General features: G+C 47.2%; 1 protein-coding gene across 2 annotated transcripts in view; it reads left to right on the forward strand.

Annotated features, from left to right (window-relative positions):
• dlg2 (discs, large homolog 2 (Drosophila)) overlaps positions 1-26,285 on the forward strand; it is a 1,568,664-nt gene that overhangs the window by 539,515 nt on the left and 1,002,864 nt on the right. For both annotated transcript variants that reach the window (XM_070892045.1, XM_070892046.1), the window contains exon 7: positions 4,482-4,598. In XM_070892045.1, the coding sequence (XP_070748146.1) occupies positions 4,482-4,598 (117 nt within the window). The remainder of the gene's footprint in view (positions 1-4,481; positions 4,599-26,285) is intronic.

Raw genomic sequence — 26,285 nt, forward strand, 5'->3', positions numbered from 1 at the left:
GAGTGGGCCAGCCCGATTGTTCCGGTACGGTCTGTATCTGCGGTGACTACAAGGTAACGATCAACCGAGTTTCATTACAGGATCAGTGCCCACAAACCAAAGCCAATGATCTCTTTGCGACATTAGCGGGGGGAAGGCATTCACCAAGCTGGATCCAACCTCCGCTTACATGACCCAGGAGCTGGCTGAGTCATCAAAAAAATTAACGTGCATTAACACACACAAGGGACTGTTTTTGTATCACAGGTGCCCGTTCGGGATCCGCTCGGCTGCAGCCATCTTCCAAAGGAACATGGAGAGTCTGTTGAAATCGGTTCCACACACCGTTATATTTCAGGATGACATCCCAATCATTGGTCGCGACATCACCGAACACCTGCACAACCTGCAAGAGGTTTTAAGTCGACTAAACAGAGTCGGACTCTGGTTGAAACGATCCAAGTGTGTCTTCCTGGCGCAAGAGGTAGAATTCCTGGGGAGGAAGATTGCGGCAGAAGGCATCAGGCCCACAGACTCGAAAACAGAAGCCATCCAGAATGCACCCAGATCCTGGGACTCCTCAACTATTTCGGTAACTTTCTTCCAGGGTTGAGCACTTTGCTCGAACCGTTGCACAAGTTACTACGCAAGGGAGACGACTGGGTTTGGGGTCAAAATCAAGAGGCCGCCTTCAAAAAGGCCAGAAGCTTGCTGTGTTCGAACAAGTTGCTTGTATTGTATGACCCAAGTAAACGTCTAGTTTTAGCATGTGACGTGTCGTTGTACGGTGTCGGGTGTGTTTTACAGCAAGCAAATGTAGCGGGCAAACTCCAACCGGTTGCATATGTGTCTAGGAGTCTATCCAAGGCTGGAAGAGCCTACAGTATGGTCGAGAAGAAGGCTTTGGCCTGTGTCTATGGGGTAAAAAAAATGCACCAGTATTTGTTCGGACTCAGGTTCGAGTTAGAAACCATCCACAAGCCCCTAATCCCACTGTTTTCGGAAAGCAAAGGCATAAACACCAATGCTTCGTCGCGAATCCAAAGATGGGCACTAACACTGTCGTCCTATGATTATACGATCCGCTACAGGCCAGGCACTGAGAACTGCACCGATGCCCTCAGCCGGCTATCGTTGCCCACTATCGGGGTGGAAATGGCGCAGCCCGCAGACCTGTACCTGGTCATGGACGTCTTCCAAAGTGAAGGATCACCCATAACGACCCGCCAGATCAAGACCTGGACCAACCAGGACCCAGTGTTATCTCTTGTAAAAAGTTGCGTCCTCAATGGGGGCTGGTCAGCAGTCCCAAGAGAAATGCAAGACGAGATAAAGCTGTTTCACCGTCGTAAAGACAAAATGTCCATCCAATCGGATTGCCTCTTATGGGGCAACCACGTCATCCTGCCAAAAAAAGGCAGGGCAACCTTCATATGCGATCTACGCTGAGTCCACCCAGGCATAGTCATGATGAAGGCTATCACCAGGTCCCATGTCTGGTGGCCCGGCATTGACTCGGACTTGGAGTCGTGCGTGCACCAGTGTAACACTTGCTCACAATTGAGCAATGTCCCCAGGGAGGCTCCACTTAGTCTGTGGTCCTGGCCCTCAAAACCATGGTCCAGGATCCACGTAGATTATACAGGCCCCTTTCGAGGAAAAATGTTCTTCGTTGTAGTGGACGCCTACTCTAAGTGGATCGAATGTGTAATAATGGCATCCAGCACGTCCACCGCCACCATTGAAAGCCTCAGGGCCATGTTCGCCACCCATGGGTTGCCCGACATTCTGGTCAGCGACAATGGTTTGTGTTTCACCAGCTCAGAATTCAATGAATTCATGACCCGCAATGGCATCAAGCATGTCAGGTCTGCCCCGTTCAAGACCGCATCCAACGGCCAAGTGGAGCGGGCAGTCCAAACCATAAAGCAGAGCTTGAAACGTGTCACGGAAGGCTCCTTACAAACCCGCCTATCCAGGTGCTGATCAATTACAGGACACGACCCCACTCACTTACCGGGGCCCCCCCTGCGGAGTTACTAATGAAACGTGCATTCAAAACCAGGCTCTCCTTAGTCCACCCGGACCTCAACGATCAGGTGGAAACCAGGCTTTATCAGCAAAACATGTACCATGATCACGCGGCTGTATCATGCGACATCAATGTAAACGACCCGGTGTTTGTGCTGAATCATGGTCATGGCCCCAAATGGGTCGCTGGCACTATTTTAGCCAAAGCAGGGAATAGAGTGTTTTTTGTCAAACTGCTTAACGGACAAACGTGCAGAAAGCATTTGGACCAGACCAAATTGTGATTTACAGGTAACCAGGAACTACTGGAAGAGGACCTTACCTTCAGCGATCCACCTACACACACCCAATCAGCAACAGATCTAGCTGCCAACCACAAGGATGATCCCACCATCTCCAACAGTCCAGTCAGACCAACAGCGCTGCAAGACAGCAGTGGCCTGATCAACTCACCCATGCCAGAAGTGACAATCAGACGATCAACCAGGGAGCGCAGAGTTCCGGATTGCCTCAACCTGTAACTAACTCGCATCAAAGACTTTGGCGGCGGGGGGGGGGAATGTTGTCATATATGTATACTCTGTACATACTATGCTGGTACCACTAGAGGGTGCAACAGTGGGAGACCCAGGCAGGAGCGGTATATTGCTCATTGCTGCCTTACTCTTAGTTACAATAAAGAGACTAAGGTCACAGTGTTTCAAGCACAGTTCTAGGCCTCTTGGAGTTATTCTACAGATAAGTAGAGACATATTAGGGTGGAAATATTTTTTTGACAGCGGGTCGGGAATCTGCTGCAATGCATCTTTCCCAATGTTGGGTTTGTCAGCGCTGAGCAGACCCGACAGGCGGTGGCAGGCAACCCAATTAAATTCATTAGCATCTAGTTGACAGATGATTAACAGGCTTTCTTAACTTACCTTTTGACTTTAACTGCATGACCACAGGAACCACACTGTTCTGGGTCCGCGGCTGTCAACCTGAGGTGGGAGTTCAGTGGCCATTGCTCCAGCTGATTACTTGACAGCTTCAAATGTACAGTAAAAGCTCCCACCTGAAAGATCATCACTTTCCTCAGCCACAAGCTGTTTCTCGGTCCATTTCCAGCACAGATTCTGCAGGCTTTCCACTTTCCACTCTCTATCCACTCTTACCTCAGTGGAAGAACTCTCTCACCATTGACAGAATGCATCTGTCATCTCTACTTCACCTGCCATTTATTCCATCAATATGGGTGCCCTTTATACTGTCTCACCTTGCTCCTCAGAATCCGACCACGATCAGCTCCAACACCAGCAACACCACCAACAACAACACCAACCTTCTCTGCAATCACCTGATGCTGCACAGGACAGAGGGCATCAGCTGCCGAGCACATTGCTGCCCGGGAGGCTTCACCATGGCCAGATTTACCTCACTTGACGCTGTACTCCCTGACTGCCACATGATGTGCCAGGTTGGCACCACCCCACCCCAACACCATAAAGCACCCATATAATGTCCAAGCCATTCCTTTCACACTCAGCACCATGGCAGGTGGTACCTTATGTCTCACCATTCACTGCAACTCACTAAGCCACTTCCAAAGGTGCACACAAATCTGTCCAAGAATGGAAAGTATTGAAAATAAAAGTTTCAATGTTTGACACCACGTTAACAAAAACTTTACATGAGCATTGCATAAAACACCCAAGTGACGACCCTTGTGTGTTGTTAGTTGGTATGATTGCACTAGGATGAGGGTGAGTATGAGGGGTAGCTAGTGAGATGAGGATGTGATAATGTAAACAGAGAGAGGGATGGGCGGAGGAGCAAGGTAAGTTGGTGTGAGTAAGGATATGCAGGAGTAGGGTAGGGAAGACAGAATGATGAGAGACATAGCAGAATGAAGCTTTGTACTAAAGTTTCGTGATCTAATGACATCATTGAAATGTTTGCGACAATTCACCCAGGTCCTTCTGACGACATCCCTGCTTGTGTCCTCCTCTGCAATGTAAAACCAGGCTGTGTTAGTCTCCTGTGGAGGTCCTTTCCACCTATCGGAAGGGAACAGGACCTCCGTGCATGCTGTGACTCCCTCCATGGAAGAACCTGGGTGCAGCTCCGCACCTCCATGCAGTTATTGTCAGTATTTGCAGTACTTCAATGCTGTAAAACAATGACAGCACAAATGTGAAAAGAAAGTTGGCCATGGTCCCTTTAAGGAAACTGGCTGATGATGTGTCGTGAATGATCCGCTTCCTCTAATTGGACCGCGAAATACGTTATGTTGGCTTAAAAAGCCCTATTTACGGAAATTAATTTTTCTGAGTGGGATGGAGCCAGCAGCGGGGCCGCGACCTGCCACCGACCCCGGCCCCAGAAGACCTGCTGAGGTAAGGAAAATCTCGGCCCATATGTTAGGATAGATGCTGATGCAGTCTCAGACAATGTCTCTGTGTTATGACATCACTCTTGCCTCTGGTTATTAGGTTTATCCCTGTGATGTCCAAGCCCAGCTGCTTGACTTGACTGATATGGAAGGACAGCCATATGATATGGAACTTGAAGATGCTGTGAACTTTAAAGAAGGCACAGAATCCCATCAGGTCAGTCCCGACTTTGGCCAGTGTAAGGGGAAGAGGTGTTGCTCCTGAACCTCTAAAAATCATCGGATCTCTTCCAGTTATTGAGACCATCTTCAAATAGACATGACTTCAGATCTGGCCACCCAATTGACAATAAATCCTCTCTACGCTAGGCCTTCTAATAAATAATAATATGGAATATTTATCCATTCCAAAATATAATGATTTCATAATATGCAAATTCTTCCTGGTGGACTAGTGATGTCATAGGTCAAGGCAATCCAATTTCCTTTTACTTTAAAAAATATTAGAATTTAATTAACAAACATTTGAGTCTCTCTAAATTGATAGCACCAGAGCTAACAGTTGGAGTTTCCAGAAGAAAGAGGGAAAATAAAGAAAGAACATATAACAGCTTTCGCGAACTCGGGACATCCAAAGGCGCTCTGCAGCTAAAGAAATACTTTTTGAATTAGGAAACACAGCAGCCAATTTGTACACAGGAAGGTCCCACAAAAGGCAATGAGATTAATGAGCAAATTATCTGTTTTAGTTAATATCTTCGTTGAGGAATAAATATTGGCCAGGACACAAGTGAACATGCCAGCTCTTCTTTAAATAGTACCATGAGATCTTTTACATCCACCTGAGAGAGTAGACTCGGTTTAATGTCTCCTCTGAAAGACTGGATCAGGGAGGGCATAGACTTGGCGGCAAGAGAAGACAATAGCTTCAGTCTTTCCAATGTTTAACTGGAGAAAATTGCAGCTCATTCAAGATTGGATATTAAACAAACAATCTGGTAGCAAGGAGGCTGTGGAAGGGTCAGAACTGGTGAGGTAGAGCTTGGTGTCATAGGCATACATGTGGAAGCTAACTCCATGTCTTCAGATGATGCTGCATGGAAAGAAAGAAATGGAGGGTGCCAAGGATGGATTCTAGGGAGGACTCCAGAAGCGGGAAGAGAAGCCATTGATAGAGATGTTCTGGCTATGATCGGTTAGGTATGAACAATGTTCTCTTTAATTTCTTTGGGTGCACTTTTTTTCCTATTTAAATGTCAGTGAGTTGACTGCGCAGGAGCTGCAGAGTGCTGTGTGCCCACGCAGCTTAAAGGGAACATTAGGTATGAGTGGAACTAAGTAAGGGCAGTTCCATGGAGGTGGTCAACAGATGAGAGGGTTGTGTGATCAAATGTATCAAAGCTTGCAAAGATGTCAAGAGGGATGAGGGAGACATATTGCAACATAGTCATAGTCATAGATGCTGCCGTTTATGACTTTGGTGAAGGCAGTTTTGCTGCTATGGGAAAGGTGGATACCCGATTGGGGAGATTCAAACAGGGAATTGTTGGAGAGATGGCATAGATCAGGGATGCAACAACACACTCCATGATCATGAAGAGGAAAGGGTGGTTGGAGATGGGGTGATAGTTATTGAGGGCAGAGTTGTCGAGGGTGCATTTTTTGAGGAGAGAGAGAGTGAAAAATTAAGGTTCAAAGCTAAAGTGAGGACAGGAATAGAGGAGAGATTTGGCTTAATTGGCGAGGGGAGTGGGGAAGCAGCAGAGGCAGCTGAAAAGATGATCTCTCTTGAAAATGAAGAAACCCATGAACCACCCTTGTTAAGCATGAGGATAGAGGGGGTAGGTGAGAGGGGTTTAAAGAGGTTGTTAGTAGTAGACAAATGTAGCCTGGAGTTATCTATGCCTTCTAGGATGGTCCTAGAGTGATGGGCTGTTTCAGCAGTGTGAAGCGAAGCCCAATAGGGCGTTATGTAATCAGGCCTTATCTGGTGATGGCTGGCTAAGCTAGTTATAAGAACATAAGAACATAAGAAATAGGAACAGGAGTAAGCCATATGGCCCCTTGAGCCTGCTCCGCCATTCAATAAGATTATGGCTGATCTGATCATGGACTCAGCTCCACCTCCCTACCCGCTCCCCATAACCCCTTATTCCTTATCGTTTAAGAAACTGTCTATTTCTATCTTAAATTTATTCAATGTCCCAGCTTCCACAGCTCCCTGAGGCAGTGAATTCCACAGATTTACAACCCTCTGAGAGAAGGAATTTCTCCTCATCTCAGTTTTAAATGGGTGGCCCCTTATTCTAAGATCATGCCCTCTAGTTGTAGTCTCCCCCCATCAGTGGAAACATCCTCTCTGCATCCACCTTGTCAAGCCCCCTCATAATCTTATACGCTTCGATAAGATCACCTCTCATTCTTCTGAATTCCAATGAGTAGAGGCCCAACCTACTCAACCTTTCCTCATAAATCAACCCCCTCATCTCTGGAATCAACCTAGGGAACCTTCTCTGAACTGCCTCCAAAGCAAGTATATCCTTTCGTAAATATAGAAACCAAAATTGCACGCAGTATTCCAGGTGTGGCCTCACCAATACCCTGTACAACTGTAGCAAGACTTCCCTCCTTTTATTCTCCATCCCCTTTGCAATAAAGGCCAAGATTCCATTGGCCTTCCTGATCACTTGCTGTACCTGCATACTATTCTTTTATGTTTCATGCACAAGTACCCCCAGGTCCTGCTGTACTGCAGCACTTTGCAATCTCTCTCCATTTAAATAATATCTTGCTCTTGAATGCATCAAGTACATTCAAGTTTGAGCCCTTGAACTTGAGAGAGAACAAAGGTGGGGCCCATACCAGGGGAGGGACCGGGATGGGAAACAGTGAAGACTTTGTTTGTGCCAAAGGCAGTCAAGATGGAGATGAGAAAATAATTCAGCAAATCAACAGCCACACAGAGGCCGAAGATGAGGCAGTATCAAGAGCAAGAGTGTGGTTGTAAGTGATGTGGGACCGGGTTTTTTCAGGGCGAAGGTAGAAGGATATGGGGTTTCAGGAAGGTATGGGGATATGGGTGGTGAAGGATACAGAAAAATGGCTAAAGATAGTCCTGTAGGTGTTCAAGACCATGGAAGGGAGCAAGGTTGAAGAGATTGCCATTCATATAGACAGGAGTGTTTACATGGAGGGAGAGGTCTGGAGCGGACAGGAGAGCAGTGAATTTGGAGAAGTGAGGGAAAAGGGAGCTGAGTTGGAGATTGGCATCACCTAGGTTGAGGACTGGCTTTTGTGTAGAGTCTGAGGGAAGAAAGAAGGGAGAATATCTTGGGGAGAAGCTCAGGATTGATTTAAAATAAGGTGAGGAGTGGAAGAGAATGAGGTGGAGGATAAGAGGCCAGTAAGGTAAGGGCAGAGTCTGAGGTGTGACTTTTTGATCAGGGCCATGCCACCACCGTGGTAGTTTGAGCATGGTGGGTAATGTACGGTAGTCAGATGGGGAGGCGTTGGTAAAGGCAAGGTCCCACCACCTGTGAACGAAGAACGAAGAAAGCATGATAGAACTCAAAAGTGTGTAAATCACTATTGAAAAAATTAAAGAGGAAATGGCAGAAACTCTGACCACAATTTGTCATTCCACCTTAGATATGCAAGTTGCGTCAGGGGACTAGAGAGTAGCCAATGTAACACTTCTATTAACCTCTAATCTCCATCAGATTTCTGCAGCTACTGATTTGCTAATTCATGCCGGTTCCTCCACCTCTGATGTCCTTCTCCCCATTAAAACCATTACTCTCTCGCACCCTAGTCATTCCCCCTGATATACCCCTCATCTTCACACACTTATGTCCAAGAGACACAGATTTAAACATCTATGGCAGACAACTGGTTGAACCATTCATCACTAGACCACGTAAAGCATTATTGGATCCAGCTCTGCATTGCTAAAACTGTTCAATGCTCAATTATCATCCTGGAGTATAAGGATAACCCCCAGCTTCTCTTCTCCACCACAAACCTCTTCTTAAACCACCTTCCCATGCTTTCCTCCACCCCCATAACAATAACAAATGCGAGGAGCTCATGGGTTTTTTTTGTCACAAAGATTGAGACCATCTGTTCAGCAGCCTCTGCCACTTCCCTGCCTTCCCCGAGCCCACCCAGCCAAATTTCCCCTAATATCCCTGCTGTCCGAGCCCTAAACACGTATATTTCTCTCAATTCTATCCCATCTCCTGCCGTGCTCTCTCCGAGCTCACATTGTCCATCAGACCCACCTCCTGCTCCCTCAGCCCTATTTTCACAAAACTGTTGACCACCCAACTTCCCTTCCTGGTCCCGATGTTAGCTGATGTTAACAGTTCTCTTTCTTCAAGTACTGTCCCCCTCCCCTTCAAATCTGACGTCATCTCTTCAAAAAAAAATCATCCTTGACCCCGCTGTCCTTGCAAACTACCGCCCCATCTCCAATCTCCCTTTTCTCACCAAAGTCCTTGAACATGTTGTCACCTCCCAAATCCGTGCCCATCTTTCACCCAATTCCATATTTAAATTCCTCCAATCAGGTTTCTGCCTCTGCTACAGTACTGAAGTGACCCTTATCAAAGTCACAAATTATATTCTATGTGACCATGGTAAACTACCCCTCTTCATCGTTCTCAACCTATCTGAAGCTTGTGTCACAGTTGACCATACCTGTTGTGTATCTGTAAAGCATGCACTCCCATGTTCCACCACCAGGGAGTGCATCCCCTGAAGTCCCAAGGGATCCCAGCATCCCTTGGGAGCACTGTATATAAGCCGGTCCCTAAGGCCTGTTCCTGACTCTGGAGTGTCTTAATAAAGACTGAGGTCACTGTTCCTTTTTAACCTCCCTGTGTGCAGTCTCATCTGTGTTAGGAACACAATAACTGGCGAGGAGTACACAAGTCCAACGCAAAGATGCAGCAAACTGTGGGCATCCTGGAGAAGTTCTCGGAGGGTGAGGACTGGGAAGCCTATGTCGAATGACTAGACCAGTACTTTGTAGCCAACGAGCTGGACGGAGAAGGAAGCGCTGCAAAAAGGAGAGCGGTCCTCCTCACGGTCTGCGGGGCACCGACCTACAACCTCATGAATAATCTTCTGGCTCTGGTGAAACCCACAGATAAGTCGTATGAGGGGCTGTGTACACTGGTTCGGGAGCATCTTAACCCGAGGGAGAGCGTGCTGATGGCGAGGTATCGGTCCTACACGTGCCAGCGATCTGAAGGTCAGGAAGTGGCGAGCTACATCGCCGAGCTAAGGCGACTGGCAAGACAATGTGAGTTTGATGGCTACCTGGAGCAGATGCTCAGAGACTTTTTTGTACTGGCATTGGCCATGAGACCATCCTACTAAAACCTTTGGCTGTAGAGACACCGACCCTCAGTAAGGCCATTGCGATAGCACAGGCGTTTATATCCACCAGTGATAACACCAAACAAATCTCTCAGCACACAAGTGTTAGCAATGTTCATAAATTAACTGGAACTGTGTTTGCGAGCAGAAATGTACAGGGCAGAAACCACAAGTCTGCAACTGCCAGCAGGCCTCAGGTGACCCAGATGACTCAGAGTCTGCAACAAAGGATGAATGCAAGGCAATTCACACCTTGTTGGAGTTGTGGAGGCTTCCATTCAGCCTATTCATGCCGCTTCAAAGGGTATGTTTGCAAGAGCTGTGGAACAATGGGGCACCTCCAACAAGCTTGCAAACGAGCTGCAAGCTCTGCAAAACCTGCTAACCGCCATGTGGCAGAGGAAGATCAGTTCATGGTGGATCAAAGCAATTTCGAGCCTCAGAGAGAGGAGGCAAATGCTGAAGTACACGGGGTGCACACATTTTTGACGAAATGTCCAACTATAACGCTAAATGTAAAATTGAATGGCTTACCCGTAGCCATGGAACTGGACACTGGCGCTAGCCAATCCACCATGAGTAAAAAGATGTTTGAGAGACTGTGGTGCAACAAGGCACCCAGACCAGCCGTGAGCCCCATCCACACGAAACTGAGAACATACACCAAAGAGCTCATCACTGTCCTGGGCAGCACCATGGTCAAGGTCACCAACGAGGGCACGGTGCATGAACTGCTACTCTGGATTGTTCCGGGCGATGGCCCCACACTGCTTGGAAGGAGATGGCTGGGCAAAATCTGTTGGAACTGGGATGACATCCGAGCGCTATCACATGTCGATGAGGCCTCTTAACCTCTTAACAGGTTCTTAACAAATTTCCTTCCCTTTTTGAGCCAGGCATTGGAAACTTTTCCGGGGCGAAGGTGCCGATCCACTTGGTCCCAGAGGCACGACCCATTCACCACAAGGCGCGAGCGGTACCTCACATGATGAGGGAGAGAGTAGAAATCGAGCTGGACAGGCTGCAACGCAAGGGCATCATCTTCCCAGTGGAATTCAGCGAGTGGACCAGCCCGATTGTTCTAGTACCCAAAAGTGATGACACGGTCAGGATTTGCAGCGATTATAAAGTAACTATTAATCGTTTCTCGCTACAGGACCAATACCTGCTACCGAAGGCAGACAACCTATTTGCGATGCTGGCAGGAGGCAAGACGTTCACCAAGCTCGACCTGACTTCGGCCTACATGATGCAGGAGCTGGAGGAGTCTTCGAAGGGCCTCACCTGCATCAACACGCACAATGGACTGTTCATCTACAACAGATGGCCGTTTGGAATTTGGTCGGCTGCAGCGATCTTACAGAGAAACATGGAGAGCCTACTCAAATCGGTACCACACACGGTGGTTTTTCAGGACGACATATTGGTCACAGATCGGGACACCGTCGAGCACCGACAAAACCTGGAGGAGGTCCTCCAGCGACTGGATTGCATAGGGCTGCGGCTGAAGAGGTCGAAATGCGTCTTCATGGCAACAGAAGTGGAGTTTTTGGGGAGAAAGATCGTGGCGGATGGCATTCGGCCCACAGATGCCAAGACATATGCTATCAGGAACGCGCCCAAGCCACAGAACATCACGAAGCTGCGGTCGTTCCTGGGACTCCTCAAATATTTTGGTAACTTCCTACTGGGGTTAAGCAACCTCTACATGTGTTATTGCGTAAAGGTGAGAACTGGATATGGGGAAAAAACCAAGTAATTGCTTTTGAGAAAGCCAGAAACATTTTATGCTCCAACAAGCTGCTTGTATTGTATAACCTGTGTAAAAGACTCATGCTAGCATGTGATGCGTCGTCGTATGGAGTCGGGTGTGTATTACAAAAAGCTAACGTTGCGGGGAAGTTGCAACCTGTCGCCTATGCCTCCAGGAGCTTGTCTAAGGCCGAGAGGGCCTACAGCATGATTGAGAAAGAGGCATTAGCGTGTGTGTTCGGGGTAAAGAAAATGCATAAGTACCTGTTTGGCCTGAAATTTGAGCTGGAAACCGATCACAAGCCCCTCATATCCATGAAAACCAGGGGATAAATACTAATGCCTCAGCCCGCATACAAAGGTGGGCACTCGCGCTATCAGCATATAACTATACCATCCGCCACAGGCCAGGCACCGAGAACTGTGTGGATGCTCTCAGTCGGCTACCATTGCCCACCACGGGGGTGGGAATGGCGCAGCCTGCAAACTTGTTGATGGTGGCGCAGCCCGCAGACTTGTTGATGGTCATGGAAGTGTTTGAAAATGATAAATCACCTGTCACAGCCTGCCAGATTCGGACTTGGACCAGCCAAGATCCTCTGCTGTCCCGAGTAAAAAACTGTGTACTGCATGGGAGCTGGGCCAGCATCCCCGTTGAAATGCAAGAGCTAATCAAGCCGTTCCAGCGGCGAAAGGACCAGCTGTCCATTCAGTCAGTCTGCCTGTTGTGGGGTAACCGCATAGTGCTACCCAAAAAGGGCAGGGAGACATTCATCTCGGATCTCCATAGCACACTCTTGCGTACAGTAATGATGAAAGCGATAGCCAGATCCCACGTGTGGTGGCCCGGTATCGACTCTGACTTAGAGTCCTGTGTACGGCAATGCAGCATGTGTGCTCAGTTGAGCAACGCGCCCAGAGAGACACCACTAAGTTTGTGGTCCTGGCCCTCCAGACCATGGTCGAGGATCCATGTCGACTATGCGGGCCCGTTTCTTGGTAAAATGTTCCTGGTGGTGGTGGATACTTTTTCAAAATGGATTGAATGTGAAATAATGTCAGGAAGCACCGCCACCGCCACCATTGAAAGCCTGAGGGCCATGGTTGCCACCCACGGCCTGCCTGACATACTGTCAGTGACAACGGGCCATGTTTCACCAGTGCCGAATTTAAAGAATTCATGACCCGCAATGGGATCAAATATGTCACCTCGGTCCCGTTTAAACCAGCCTCCAATGGGCTGGCAGAGCGGGCAGTACAAACAATCAAACAGAGCCTTAAACGAGTCACAGACCCGCCTGTCCCGAGTACTGCTCAGCTACCGCACGAGACCCCACTCGCTCACAGTGGTGCCCCCGGCTGAGCTACTCATGAAAAGGACACTTAAAACCAGACACTCGCTGGTTCACCCCAACCTGCATGATCAGGTCGAGAGCAGGCGGCAGCAACAAAATGTAAACAATGGTCGCGCCACTGTATCATGGGAAATTGATCTGAATGACCCTGTGTATGTGCTAAACTATGGACATGGTCCCAAGAGGATCGCGGGCATGGTGATAGCTAAAGAAGGGAGTAGGGTGTTTGTAGTTAAATTAGACAATAGACAAATTTTCAGAAAGCACCTGGACCAAACGAGGCTGCGGTTCACAGACTGCCCTGAACAACCCACAGCAGACACCAGCTTTTTCGAGCCCACAACACACACCCAAAGGATCAACGACACCACCTCGGACCAGGAAAATGAACCCATCACGCCCAACAGCCCAGCAAGGCCAGGCTCACCCAGCAGCCCTGCAGGGCCAACAACACACCAGCCCAGCGAGGGCACAGCCAACACACCAGAACAGACATTTGTACCGAGGCGGTCCACCAGGGAAATAAAGACTCCCGACCGCCTCACCTTGTAAATAGTTTTCACTTTGACTTTGGTGGGGCAGTGATGTGTGTATATGTAAAGCATGCACTCCCATGTTCCACCACCAGGAGCGCATCCCCTGAAGTCCCAAGGGATCCCAGCATCCCTTGGGAGCACTGTATATAAGCCGGTCCCTAAGGCCTGTTCCTGACTCTGGAGCGTCTTAATAAAGACTGAGGTCACTGTTACTTTAACCTCCCTGTGTGCAGTCTCATCTGTGTTCGGAACACAATAACACCATTCTCCTCAAACACGCCTCCTCCATCATCCAGCTGGGTGGAACTGCTCTTGCCTGGTTCCATTCTTAACTATCAAATCGTAGCCAGAAAATCACTGTCAATGGTTTCTTTTCCCACACCTGCAATGTTACCTCTGGAGGCTCCCAAGGATCTATCCTTGGCCTCTTCTATTTCTCATCTTAATGTTGTCCCTCAGTGACATCATCCGAAAACACATCAGGTTGCACATGTACGCTGATGACACTCAGCTCTGTCTCACCACCATCTCTCTTGACCCTTGCACTGTCTCTGATTTGTCACACTGGTTATCCAACATCCAGTATTGGATGAGCAGAAATTTCCTCCAACTAAATATTGGGAAGATTGAAGCCATCGTCTTTGGTCCCCACCATAAAGTCTGTTCCCTGACTATGATTTCCATCCCTCTCCCTTGCAACTGTCTGATGCTGAGCCAGAAGATTCGCAACCTTGGTGTTGTGACATGAGCTTCCAATCACACATTCGCGGCATAACTAAAACCGCCTACCTCTACCTCCGTGACATTGCCCGACTCCGACCCTGTGTTATGTATGCAATAAAGGTTCAACCTGAGTATTGTTTAACTAAGCAAAGTACAACCTTGCTTCTGCTTTATTTTGGCCCAAAGTGGCTGACTCAAAATGGCTGGACTTTTATACCAGAGCAGCACAATGTGCGTGCTGCTCAGTGGCCTCCAACAATGACACTATCTGGTGGCTACAAACAGAATGTACATACATGACAATACCCTCCTCTGAGATCTTATCACAGTCTTTCACAGGTTGAGACAGTCCGGTGCTTTACGCTCCCAGGTTGACCGTCTCAGTTCGATTCCAGCCTTGGGTGAATGTACGGAGTCTGTTGTGTCTGGTGGCTAGATGGCTGACTTGTTGGGGATGGCAGTGGCCATGTCAGGAATTGCAAGTCCATTTTTATTGAACAAGTCCATGATGGAAATTCCGGGTTCACTGATGACCCTTGAGTCCACTGAAGGCTGCTGGTAGATTGGTTGGTGGTCGATGGTTTCTTCGTCCGACTGCTCTGGCTCATCTGTGTGCCTCAGCTTTGTTTGATCCATGTGTTTCCTGCAAGTTTGCCCATTCTTGAACTTAATAACAAATACTCTGTTGCCCTCCTTGGCCATGACTGTACCAGCGATCCATTTGGGACCCTGACCATAATTCAACACATAAACAGGATCATTAAAAGAAATCTTGCATGACACAGTTGCGCGATCGTGGTACCCTTGTTGACTCTGTCTTCTGTATTCAACATGATTACTTAAATCCGGGTGTACAAGAGATATCTTGGTCTTAAGACCTCTTTTCATCATGAGTTCAGCAGGCGAGAGCCCTGTGAGTGTGTGGGGTCTTGTCCTGTAACTTAGCAGTATGCAAGACAAGCGGGTCTGCAGTGACCCTTGGGTTACTCTCCTCATGCTTTGCTTGATAATTTGTACTGCATGTTCTGCTTGCCTGTTGGACGCAGGCTTGAACGGTGCTGACCTTACATGTTTTATGCCGTTAAGTTTTACAAACTCCTGAAACTCCTGACTGGTGAAGCACGACCCATTGTCGCTCAGCACTATGTCAGGCAGACCATGTGTCGTGAACATGACATTGAGATTCTCTATGGTTGCTGTGGACATACTCGATGACATGATTATGCATTCTATCCACTTCGAATAAGCATTCACCACTACTAAAAACACCTTGCCCAGGAAGGGACCTGCAAAATCTGCATGGGATCCTGGACCAAGGTTTGGATGGCCATGACCACAGACTCAGCGGCGATTCCACTGGTGCTTTGCTGAGCTGCATGCAGGTGTTGCACTGATGAACGCATGTTTCCAGCTCAGAATCAATTCCTGGCCACCATACGTGGGACCTGGCGATGGCCTTCATCATCACTATACCAGGATGTGTGCTGTGTAACTCACACACAAACTTCTCTCTCCCTTTCTTAAGCATTACAACTCGATTGCCTCACAATATGCAATTTGCTTGAATAAACATTTCATCCTTGCGACGAATGTACGGTTTGGCCTCCTCGCACATTTGCTTAGGTATGGCAGACCAATCCCCTTTGAGGATGCAACCCTTTACCACCGATAATATCAGGTCCTGGCTGGTCCAAGTCTTAACTTGTTGAGCCGTGACAGGGGCACCTTCACTCTCAAAAGCATCCATGATTAACATTAAATCTGCCAGTTGTGGCGTTTCCACCTCCGGTGTGGGCAATGTCAACCGGCTCAAAGCATCAGCACAATTCTCTATGTCAGGTCTGTGGCAAATGACATAATCATAGGCAGATAATGTCAGTGCCCACCTTTGGATGCGGGATGAAGCGTTGGTATTGATACCTTTGCTCTCAGAATACAACGAAATGAGCGACTTGTGATCGGTCTCTAATTCGAACCTTAGACCAAACAGGTATTGATGCATCTTTTTAACACCGTACACACACGCGAAAGCTTCTTTTTCTACCGTACTGTAGCCTCTTTCTGCTTTAACCAAACTTTTGGATGCAGACACGACAGGTTGAAGTTTCCCCGACTCATTGGCTTGTTGTAACACGCAACTAATTCCACATGACGATGCGTCACAGGCCAAAACTAAATGTTTACATGGGTCATAATGTACCAGCAGCTTGTTCAAGCAAAGCAGATTGATGGCTTTCTCGAAAGCTCTGACTTGCAATGCAACCCACAGCCAGTTGTTGCCTTTTCTCAATAGTATGCAGTGGTGCAAGTAAGATGCTCAATTTAGGTAGGAAGTTATCAAAGTAGTTGAGTAGACCTAGGAACGAACACAGCTCCGTCACGTTCTGTGGCTTGGGTGCATTCTTGATGGCCTTGGTTTTCACGTCAGTAGGTCTGATGCCTTTGGCGGCAATTTTCCTCCCGAGGAATTCGACCTCCGGTGCCATGAAGATGTACTTCGAGCGTTTCACTCTGAGTCCCAATCTGTCCAAACGTATTAGAACCTCTTCCAGGTTGTTCAGATGTTCCTTGGAGTCATGACCGGTGATCAGGATGTCATCTTGGAAAACGTCGGTTCAGGGAACGGACTTCAGTAGACTTTCCATATTCCTCTGGAATATTACTGCAGCCGAGCAAATTCCAAATGGGCACCTGTGGTAAATAAACAATCCTTTGTGTGTATTAATGCACGTGAGTCTCTTCGATGTCTCGACCAACTCCTGCGTCATATAGGCTGATGTCAAGTCCAGTTTTGTGAACGACTTTCTTCCGGCTAGCGTCGCAAACAAGTCATCAGCCTTCGGTAACGGGTACTGATCTTGTTTCGAAACCCTGTTGATCGTAACCTTGTAGTCTCCACAGATTCTGACTGTGCCGTCACTTTTCAGCACAGGAACAATGGGGCTGGCCAATTCATTAAATTCAACCGGTGATATGATCCCTTCACGCTGGGGTCTGTCCAGTTCAATTTCGACCTTCTGCCTCATCATATACGGCACTGCTCGAGCTTGATGATGGACGGTTCTTGCATCTGAGTCCACGTGGATCTGCACCTTGGCTCCCGTGAAGTTGTCGATACCCGGTTCGAACAGTGAGGGGAACTTGCTCAATACTTGGGCACATGTATCTTCCTCTGACGACAACGTCTTTATGTCATTCCAGTCGCATCTGATTTTCTCCAACTAGCTCCTGCCGAGCAGTGTTAGGCCATTGCCTGGAACAATCCACAGCGGTAACTCGTGAACCACACCGTTATATGACACATTAATTTGTGCACTGCCAATCACCTTTATCAGTTCTTTGGTGTAGGTGTGCAGCTTGGCATTAACAGGGCTCAGCCTGGGCCTCACAGTCTTAGTATCCCACAGCTTATTAAATGTCCTCTCGTTCATGATCGATTGACTCGCCCCTGTGTCCAGTTCCATCGATACCGGTATCCCGTTAAACTTCACATTGATCAAAATTGGTTTACTTGTGGTTATGAAAGAGTACAGTCCATACACTTCCTCCTCTGGCATCTTGGATTGCGTATCCGGATCCGCGCTAGTCTGACTCTCATCCTCCACATGGTGTGTCGCAGCTCACTTGCTCATCTGCGGACACTTGCACTGGAGATGCCACTCTCAGACAGCCTTTGCAACTATATTGCTTAAATCAGCACTGCTGGTGCCGATGATTTCCCCCACAATGCCAACATGGAGAAGTCGGATACATTCCCGCTGGCGGACTTTGGGCAGCCACAGGTTTCGCGAACGCAGCCGGATAGGCTCTGCCATGTGCCGCTCTGCCGAACGCCGAATCAGTCGCACTTACAGTACTTGCTGAGGTTCGGTTCTTCACCGATATTTGCTTTAAACTCCTGTCCCTCATCATACATGATTGAGTGATCTGGATGGCCCTTTTTAAATCCAACTCCTCCACCGCCAGAAGTTTGCACAGGATCACCTCGTGGTTGATACCGATAACAAAGAAGTCCCGCAGCATGTCTGCCAACACCGTCCCAAACTTGCATGATCCTGCTAGATGTCTCAGGTTGGCAACGAATTCCGCCGCTCTCTGGCCCTCCGATTGAACGTGTGTATAAAACCTGTATCTCGAGATGATGATGCCGTCGTCTGGCTTAAGGTGTTCCCGTATCAATGTACACAACTCCTCGTATGTTTTCTCTATTGGATCACTAGGCATGAGTAGATTCTTTATCAGACCGTAGATCTTTGAACCGCACACAGTGAGGAACACGGCCCGGCGCCAATCTGCTTTGTCGACCCCCTTCATTTTGTTGACCATGACGTACTGGTTCAGACGGCTCACAAAGTCTTCCCAATCTTCTCCTTTAACGAATCGCTCTAAAAATCCAATCGTGCTCATTTTGCAAAAAAGGGTTCATGTATTCTCATCACCAAATGTTATGTATGCAATAAAGGTTCAAACTGAGTGCTGTTTAATTAAACAAGGTGCAACCTTGCTTCTGTTTTATTTTGACCCAAATCGCCTGACTCACAAAATGGTTGGCCTTTTATACCAAAGCAGAACCATGTGCGTGCTGCTCAGTGGCCTCCAACAATGACACCATCTGGTGGCTACAAACAGCATGTACATACATGACACCCTGCCTCAGCTCATCTGCTGCTGAAACCTTCTTCCATGCCTTTGTTATCTCTAGACGTAACTATTCCAATGCTCACCTGGCTGGCCTCCCATCTTCCACCCTACATAAACTTGTGCTCATCCAAACTCTGCTGCCCATATCTTAACTTGCTCCAAGTCCCGTTCATCCATCACATCTGTGCTTGTTGACCTACATTAGCTCCTGGTTTGACAATGCCTCAATCTTAAAACTCTCATCCTTGTTTTCAAATCCCTCCATGGCCTCATCCCTCCCTATCTGTGTAACTTCCTGCAGCCCTACAAACCTTTAAGAGGTCTCTGTGCACTTCCAATTCTGGCATTTTATGCAACCCCGATTTTAATTGCTCCACCATTGGTAGCTGTGCATTCAGCTGCCTTGGCCTAAGCTCAGGAACTCCCTCCCTAAATCTCCGCTTCTCTACCTCTCTTTCCTTTAAGAGGCTCCTTAAAACCAATGCTCTTGTTAAGCATCTTGGGACGTTTTACTACGTTAGCATAGAAACATAGAAAATAGGTGCAGGAGTAGGCCATTCGGCCCTTTGAGCCTGCACCACCATTCAATAAGATCATGGCTGATCATTCACCTCAGTACCCCTTTCCTGCTTTCTCGCCATACCCCTTGATCCCTTTAGCCGTAAGGGCCATATCCAACTCCCTCTTGAATATATCCAATGAACTTGCATCAACAACTCTCTGTGGAAGAGAATTCCACAGGTTAACAACTCTCTGAGTGAGGAAGTTTCTTCTCATCTCGGTCCTGAATGGCTTACCCCTTATCCTTAGACTATGACCCCTGGTTCTGGACTCTCCCAACATCGAGAACATTTTCCTGCATCTAACCTATCCAGTCCTGTCAGAATGTTATATGTTTCTATGAGATCCCCTCTGACTCTTCTAAACTCCAGTGAACAAAGGCTCAGTTGACCCAGTCTCTCCTCATATGTCAGTCCTGCCATCCCGGGAATCAGTCTGGTGAACCTTTGCTGTACTCCCTCAATAGCAAGAGCGTCCTTCCTCAGATTAGGAGACCAAAACTGAACACAATATTCTAGGTGAGGCCTCACCAAGGCCCTGTACAGCTGCAGCAAGACCTCCCTGCTCCTATACTCAAATCCCCTAGCTATGAAGGCCAACCTGCCATTTGTCTTCTTCACCACCTGCTGAACCTGCATGCCAACCTTCAATGACTGATGTAGCATGACACCCAGGCCTCGTTGCACCTCCCCTTTTCCTAATCTGTCGCCATTCAGATAATATTCTGCCTTCGTGTTTTTGCCACCAAAGTGGATAACCTCACATTTATCCACATTATACTGCATCTGCCATGCATTTGCCCACTCACTTAACCTGTCCAAGTCATCTTGCAGCCTCTTAGCATCCTCCTCACAGCTCACACTGCCACCCAGCTTAATGTCATCTGCAAACTTGGAGATATTACACTCAATTCCTTCATCAAAATCATTGATGTATATTGTAAATAGCTGGGGTTCCAGCACTGAGCCCTGCGGCACCCCACTAGTCACTGCCCGCCATTCTGAAAAGGACCCGTTTATCCCGACTCTCTGCTTCCTGTCTGCCAACCAGTTCTCTATCCATGTCAATACATTACCCCCAATACCATGTGCTTTAATTTTGCACACCAATCTCTTGTGTGGGACCTTGTCAAAAGCCTTTTGAAAGTCCAAATACACCACAATCACTGGTTCTCCCTTGTCCACTCTACTAGTTTCATCCTCAAAAAATTACAGAAGATTTGTCAAGAATGATTTCCCTTTCATAAATCCATGCTGACTTGGACCGATCCTGTCACTACTTTCCAAATGTGATTTCATCTTTAATAATTGATTCCAACATTTTCCCCACTACCGATGTCAGGCTAACCGGTCTATAATTCCCCGTTTTCTCTCTCCCTCCTTTTTTAAAGGCACTATTTAATTGCAAGTTGTTGTTCTGTTCCAGAAGAAAGAGTAGGATAAAGTAGTTAGCTACAGACTAGTTAGTTGTAGTTAAAATCCATAAGTTGAGATAAAAATTAGTAAGGATTTAGAAATGCATGGGTTAATCAATGACAGCCAGCATGGATTTGTTAAAGGCAAATTGTGTTTGCTAAATACAAGTTTTTTTTAAGAAGTGACCAATTGGACAGGTAAAGGGAATTTAGTAGTTGTAATGCATGTTGATGTTCCGAAGGCATTTGATAAAGCCTTTCACAATAGGCATGTTAAAAAAATTCAGGCATCTAGTACAAGAGGAAATATTGGTTAACTGACAGGAAGCAACTGGTTAGCTTTAATGGGTGTTACTTAGATTGGAAAAGGATTGGAATTAATTTTTTTTTAAATTATTTGTTCCTGGGATCTGGGCATTGCTGGCAAAGCCAGCATTTATTGCCCATCCCTAATTGGCTTTGAGAAGTTGGTGGTGAGCCCAGGTTACTAGGTGGGTGCTTGGCCCACTTTTGTTCTTGATATGTAATTTATTTGGATTTGGGCAGAGTAAGCAAGATAGCAAAATTTGTTGACAACTCAAAAGTTGAGTGTTTGGCCAACAGTAAAAGATGTGAGGAAGACATAGACATTAGTGAATTGGCCAGACATGTGAAGACTCCCTAAGCAAATGCTTTATGCAGAGCTTCTTCATGGTAAACGAGCCAAAGGAAGACAGCGGAAACATTATAAGGACACCCTCAAAGCCTCCCTGGTAAAGTGCGACATCACCACTGACACCTGGGAGACCATGGCCGAAGACTGCCTGAGATGGAGAAAGTACATCCGGGAGGGTGTTGAGCTCTTCGAGTCTCAACGCAAAGAGCATGAAAAGGCCAAGCGCAGGCAGCGGAAGGAGCGTGCCCAAACCAGCCCCACCGACCCCTTCCCCCGACGAATGTCTCACCTGTAGCAGGGTCTGTGGCTCACATATCGGACTGTTCAGCCATCAAAAAACTCACTTTGGGAGTGGAAACAACTCCTCCTCGATTCCGAGGGACTATCTATGATGATGCTGATGATGATGACGATGCAATTTAATGTGGATAAGTGTGAAGTAATGCATTTTGGGAAGAAAAACTAAGATTTTGGTGAACACTTTGGGTTTTATATGTCAGCATGAAGTACAAGAACAAAGAGAAATTGATAAATTTCTAAGAGACAATGGTTAGGCCACAATTAAAATATGGGTGTAGTTTTGCATATACCATAAGGACATTCAAGCCCTGAGAAGATACTGACCTGATTCCAGAGTTGAGAAACAATAGTTATGCTAAGAGACTAAGAGAACATTTAATAGAGTTTTTTTTAATTACGAAGAGTTTTGAAAAGGTGAATAGGAAAGACTTTTTTCTTTGTTTGGAGAGTCACTGCTGAGGATTCATCATTTACTAGTGAGGAGAGAAGTCAGGAGAAACGTATTTACATAGTGGGCAATAAATTGGGCTTATTAGTGCCGATTTTGGGTGTTCCAATTGCCCCTAGAGCCCCAAAATGGTGTCCGCAGCGCGAATTGCACCGGATGCCATATTGGTGCAGGCAATGAATGTCCGCCAGAAGTATGCAATGCAGGCAGATCACAATGTTAATCAGCGTACAACGCTCCAGCCGGCGCCCTCTCTTAATCTCGCACAGCTGAACAACCATTCAGCAGCATGAAAGACCCACCACCAGCGCTATTTAAAGGGAATCATCAACTACTTACAGGTTAGTTGCTGGTTGATTTCTTCTGGCTATTGCTACGGTTCTACAAGTTATGCAAAAATCTACAGGGAGTACTGAGGCAGGTTCTGACTTCAAGGCTTCTGCACAAACCAGTTGCTCCCAGACTTGGATGCACTAGTAGACATAACCTGGAGAATGAACAGAGGCCACACAGAGCAGGCCAAGCTGCTGGAAGAGGAAGGAGGAGGAGGGGGCCAAGGTCACTCAACAGGCGGCCATATCCGCCCAGGGTGTTTAGGGAGCAATTATCCTTCCTGAACCTCTGTGAAGAACAATATGTGAGATGTCTGCACTTTGGTAAAGAAATTGAAATCTGCCACCTGCTGCAGCCACAACTACAACCTCACAACAGGGCGAGGATTGCATTGCTGGTGGCTGTGAAGGTGACCGTGACAATGAATGTTTGTTTGTCTGTCTCCTTCCAAGCTGGAGCTAGAGATATATGCAACATCATAACAGTTTACCGTCCACTGTTGCGTACGAGAGGTCACTGAGACTATTTATTTGGGCTAGAAATTCGGCGACTTTGCGACCGGGCTTTTGATGCTATTTCACCCTTTTTGGCGAAAACCTGGTCGGTGGGAAATTCGGTGACTTTTTGCGACGGCACTTTCCACATATTGCTGGACAGAGGAGCGCCGCCGTGCAAGACCCTAAATAGCGTTTTCGCCAAAAAACTTGGCTCTCTCTGCACCTGTATTCTGTGCTCAGAATACCAACAGGGAAAAACCTGTCATAGCAGCCCTGCCAGCAGCGGTAAGTATAAAAACCTGCAAAAAGGTAAGTGTCTTGTAAATGTTTTGTGAATTTGTTTTTTGTTTTTTCCTATTAATTTTTTGGTGTTTCTCCTCCCTCCCAAGACCTCTCTTGCAGCGGTATCAGCCTCGGACTAAAGTTGGCGAGGATCGCGGTTTGCGCCGCAAATCCTTGTGCAACACCGATTTTACAGCACAAATTAAAGGTTGAATTGCCTGATAGTGATAGCGAAGCAAAAACATTAATTTTGGTGAAAAAATACCATTGTCGTTGAAAATCGAATTTCTAGCCCAAAGAGTGCTAACTACATTTCATTTCATTCTCTCTTGCCAGAGATATGCAGGTGGATGGAGCATGTGGCTTCACTAGCATTGCAGGCTTCCCCATAATGCAGAGTGCTATTGATTGCACACACATCACTTTGCGGGTATGTCAACTCTGCACTATACCAGAACCGAAAGGGATTCCAGTCCCTCAATGTCCAGCTGGTGTGTGACCATAGGCAGCAAATTGTGCAGATCAATGCTTGGTATCCTGCCAGCAGTCATGATGCCTTCAATCTGCGGCAGTCCGCTATGCCAGCTGTATTTCAGCCACCATAGCAAACCAAAGCGTGGCTACTGGGTGACAAGGGCTATCCGCTGATGACTTAGTTGATGAGTCCGATGCACAACCCATGCACGTTGTGCAGCGTGCATATAATGAAATTCATGCTGCCACATGAAATGTGATAGAGCAGACCATTGGCGTATTGAAACAACGCTTCCTCTGCCTGGACCGCTCTGGAGGAGCCCTGCGGAATTTGGCACAGTGGGTGTCAAGATTTGTGCTGCACAACCTCGCCATCATGAGGGGACAGCCTTTGCCACCAGCTATACGGTGAGCAGCTGAGGAGAAGGAATTTTAGGAGGAGGAGGAAGAAGAAGAGGAAGTGTGGCGGCAACATAGACAGCCCCTTTCTGCCCGGCTGTCCATGAAGAACTCATCTGAGTGCGATACCAGTAACCGCAACTCCAATTCCCCATTCACCAACAATCCCACACCTTACCTTCCTTCTGTCACTGACCATCACAGCGTCCATTTAGTCACAATGTAAAAAAAAAAGCCACCACAAAGTAAACATTCCAATCCAAATTAATAAATCAAAGCTTGCCATGTTGCATACAATAGTCAACTAATCACCCTTGTGCATTCCCTTAGTGTCTGTCTTCCATGGGGCCGAAATTCACTGTTCGCGGAGTTTGGGCGGCCGATCGAAAAAATCGATCGGCTGCCGCAGTTGGGTGGTTTTCCCTCCCCGAGCTATATTCAGCTCGGGGGGTATTTGAGTGGTGCGCACTTTCGTCGGAAACAGCGGGGTGAAGCTGCTGTAAGGGAATGTTTTCAGCGGCGACCTCAGCAGCGTGCGGGTTGCTGAAAAGTGGCCAGGACAGCAATATTGAGCATTTAAAAGGTAGTATTTTTCCCAGCAGTGCCTCCGCACCGCTCCAAAAAAAAGTACGAAGTGCTGAATTTCTCCGGTTTGGCCGCCCCATGCACTGGGGTGGCCAGAACACTTCGAAAATGGTAGGTGCGACTCGTTTCAAGTGGTGGGCAATTTTGGCCCCTCTGTCTCTTGCTGCTCAACCAATTTCCTAACCAGATCAATAATTTGTCTTCATTTCCATGGGCTTGAACCTTAGCTAGCAGTCTCTTATGCGGGACTTTATCAAGTGCCTTCTGGAAGTCCATTTAAGTATCTTCCATAGACATTCCCCTGTCTACTACTTTAGTCACCTCTTCACAAAATTCACTCAGGTTTGTCAGGCATGACCTACCTTTCACAAATCTGTGCTGGCTTTCTGATCAGCTGACAATGATGGCACAAAGGCAGAGGGCTGCACTCAGGCTCTCCCATGACTCCCTCCGTATGCTTATGAAGGCAGTCACATGCAGGGAGAGGCTCTTTCATTCCCATGGGCGGAAGAGACCTCCCCACGAGATCAACACGGCCTGATTACACATTGCAGAGGAGGGTACAAGCAGGGATGTGGTCAGAATGACCTGGGTGCAGTGCCGCAAACATTTCAATGATCTCAGTAGATCACGAAATGTTAGTACAAAGCCACACAACATCATCCTGCTTTGCCTCTCATCACATCCCCATCACTCTACTTTCCCTACCCTCCTCCAGCACATCCTTACTCACACCAACTTACTTTGGACGTCCACCTATCCCTCTCTATCTATATGATTACATTTCAATCTAAATAGCCACCCAAAACACTCACCCTCATTCTAGTGCAATTATACCAACTAACAACATTCAAGGGTAGCCATTGGGTGTTTTATGCAATGTTCATGTAAAGTTTATGTTTATGTGTTGTCAAACATTGAAACCTTTATTTTCAACACTTTGCGTTCATGGAAAGATTTGTGTGCACCTTTGGAAGTGGCTTAGTGAGTTGCAGTGAATGGTGAGACATAATGGTCATAGTGTGAAAGGAATGGCTTGGGCATTTGTAGGGATGCTTTATGGTGTTGGTGTGGGGTGGTCCTAACTTGGCGCATCATGTGGCGTCAAGTGAAGTAAATTTGGGCATGGTGAGGCCGTCCTTGGCCTCCCAGGCAGCAATGTGCTCAGGTGCTGATGCCGCTTGTCTCTGCAGTATCAGTTGATTGCGGAGAAGGTTGTTGTTGTTGCTGTTGGTGTTGGGCCAATCGTGGTGGAATTCTGAGGACCAATGTGAGAGTGTATAAAGGGCACCCATGCTGATCGAATTATTGGCAGGTGAAGCAGAGATGACAGAAACGATCTGTCATGGCCTCATAACTTTAGATCCATGGCAACTATCTTGTTAAAGTCACATACCAATGGAAGACATATAATAGGAGGTGGGGAGGGGCGGGGGGGGGGGAGTCCTTCTATACTTTTGCAGATTTCAATTCTCTTCTATTATCCTCATATACTCCTCATCAAATATACCTGCAACTTTTAGCAGGATTTTTAAATGTTGACAGAGTGGGCAAATTGTCTATGTAA

This window comes from Pristiophorus japonicus, chromosome 10 (assembly GCF_044704955.1).
Source record: "Pristiophorus japonicus isolate sPriJap1 chromosome 10, sPriJap1.hap1, whole genome shotgun sequence".
Lineage (NCBI taxonomy): Eukaryota > Metazoa > Chordata > Chondrichthyes > Pristiophoridae > Pristiophorus > Pristiophorus japonicus.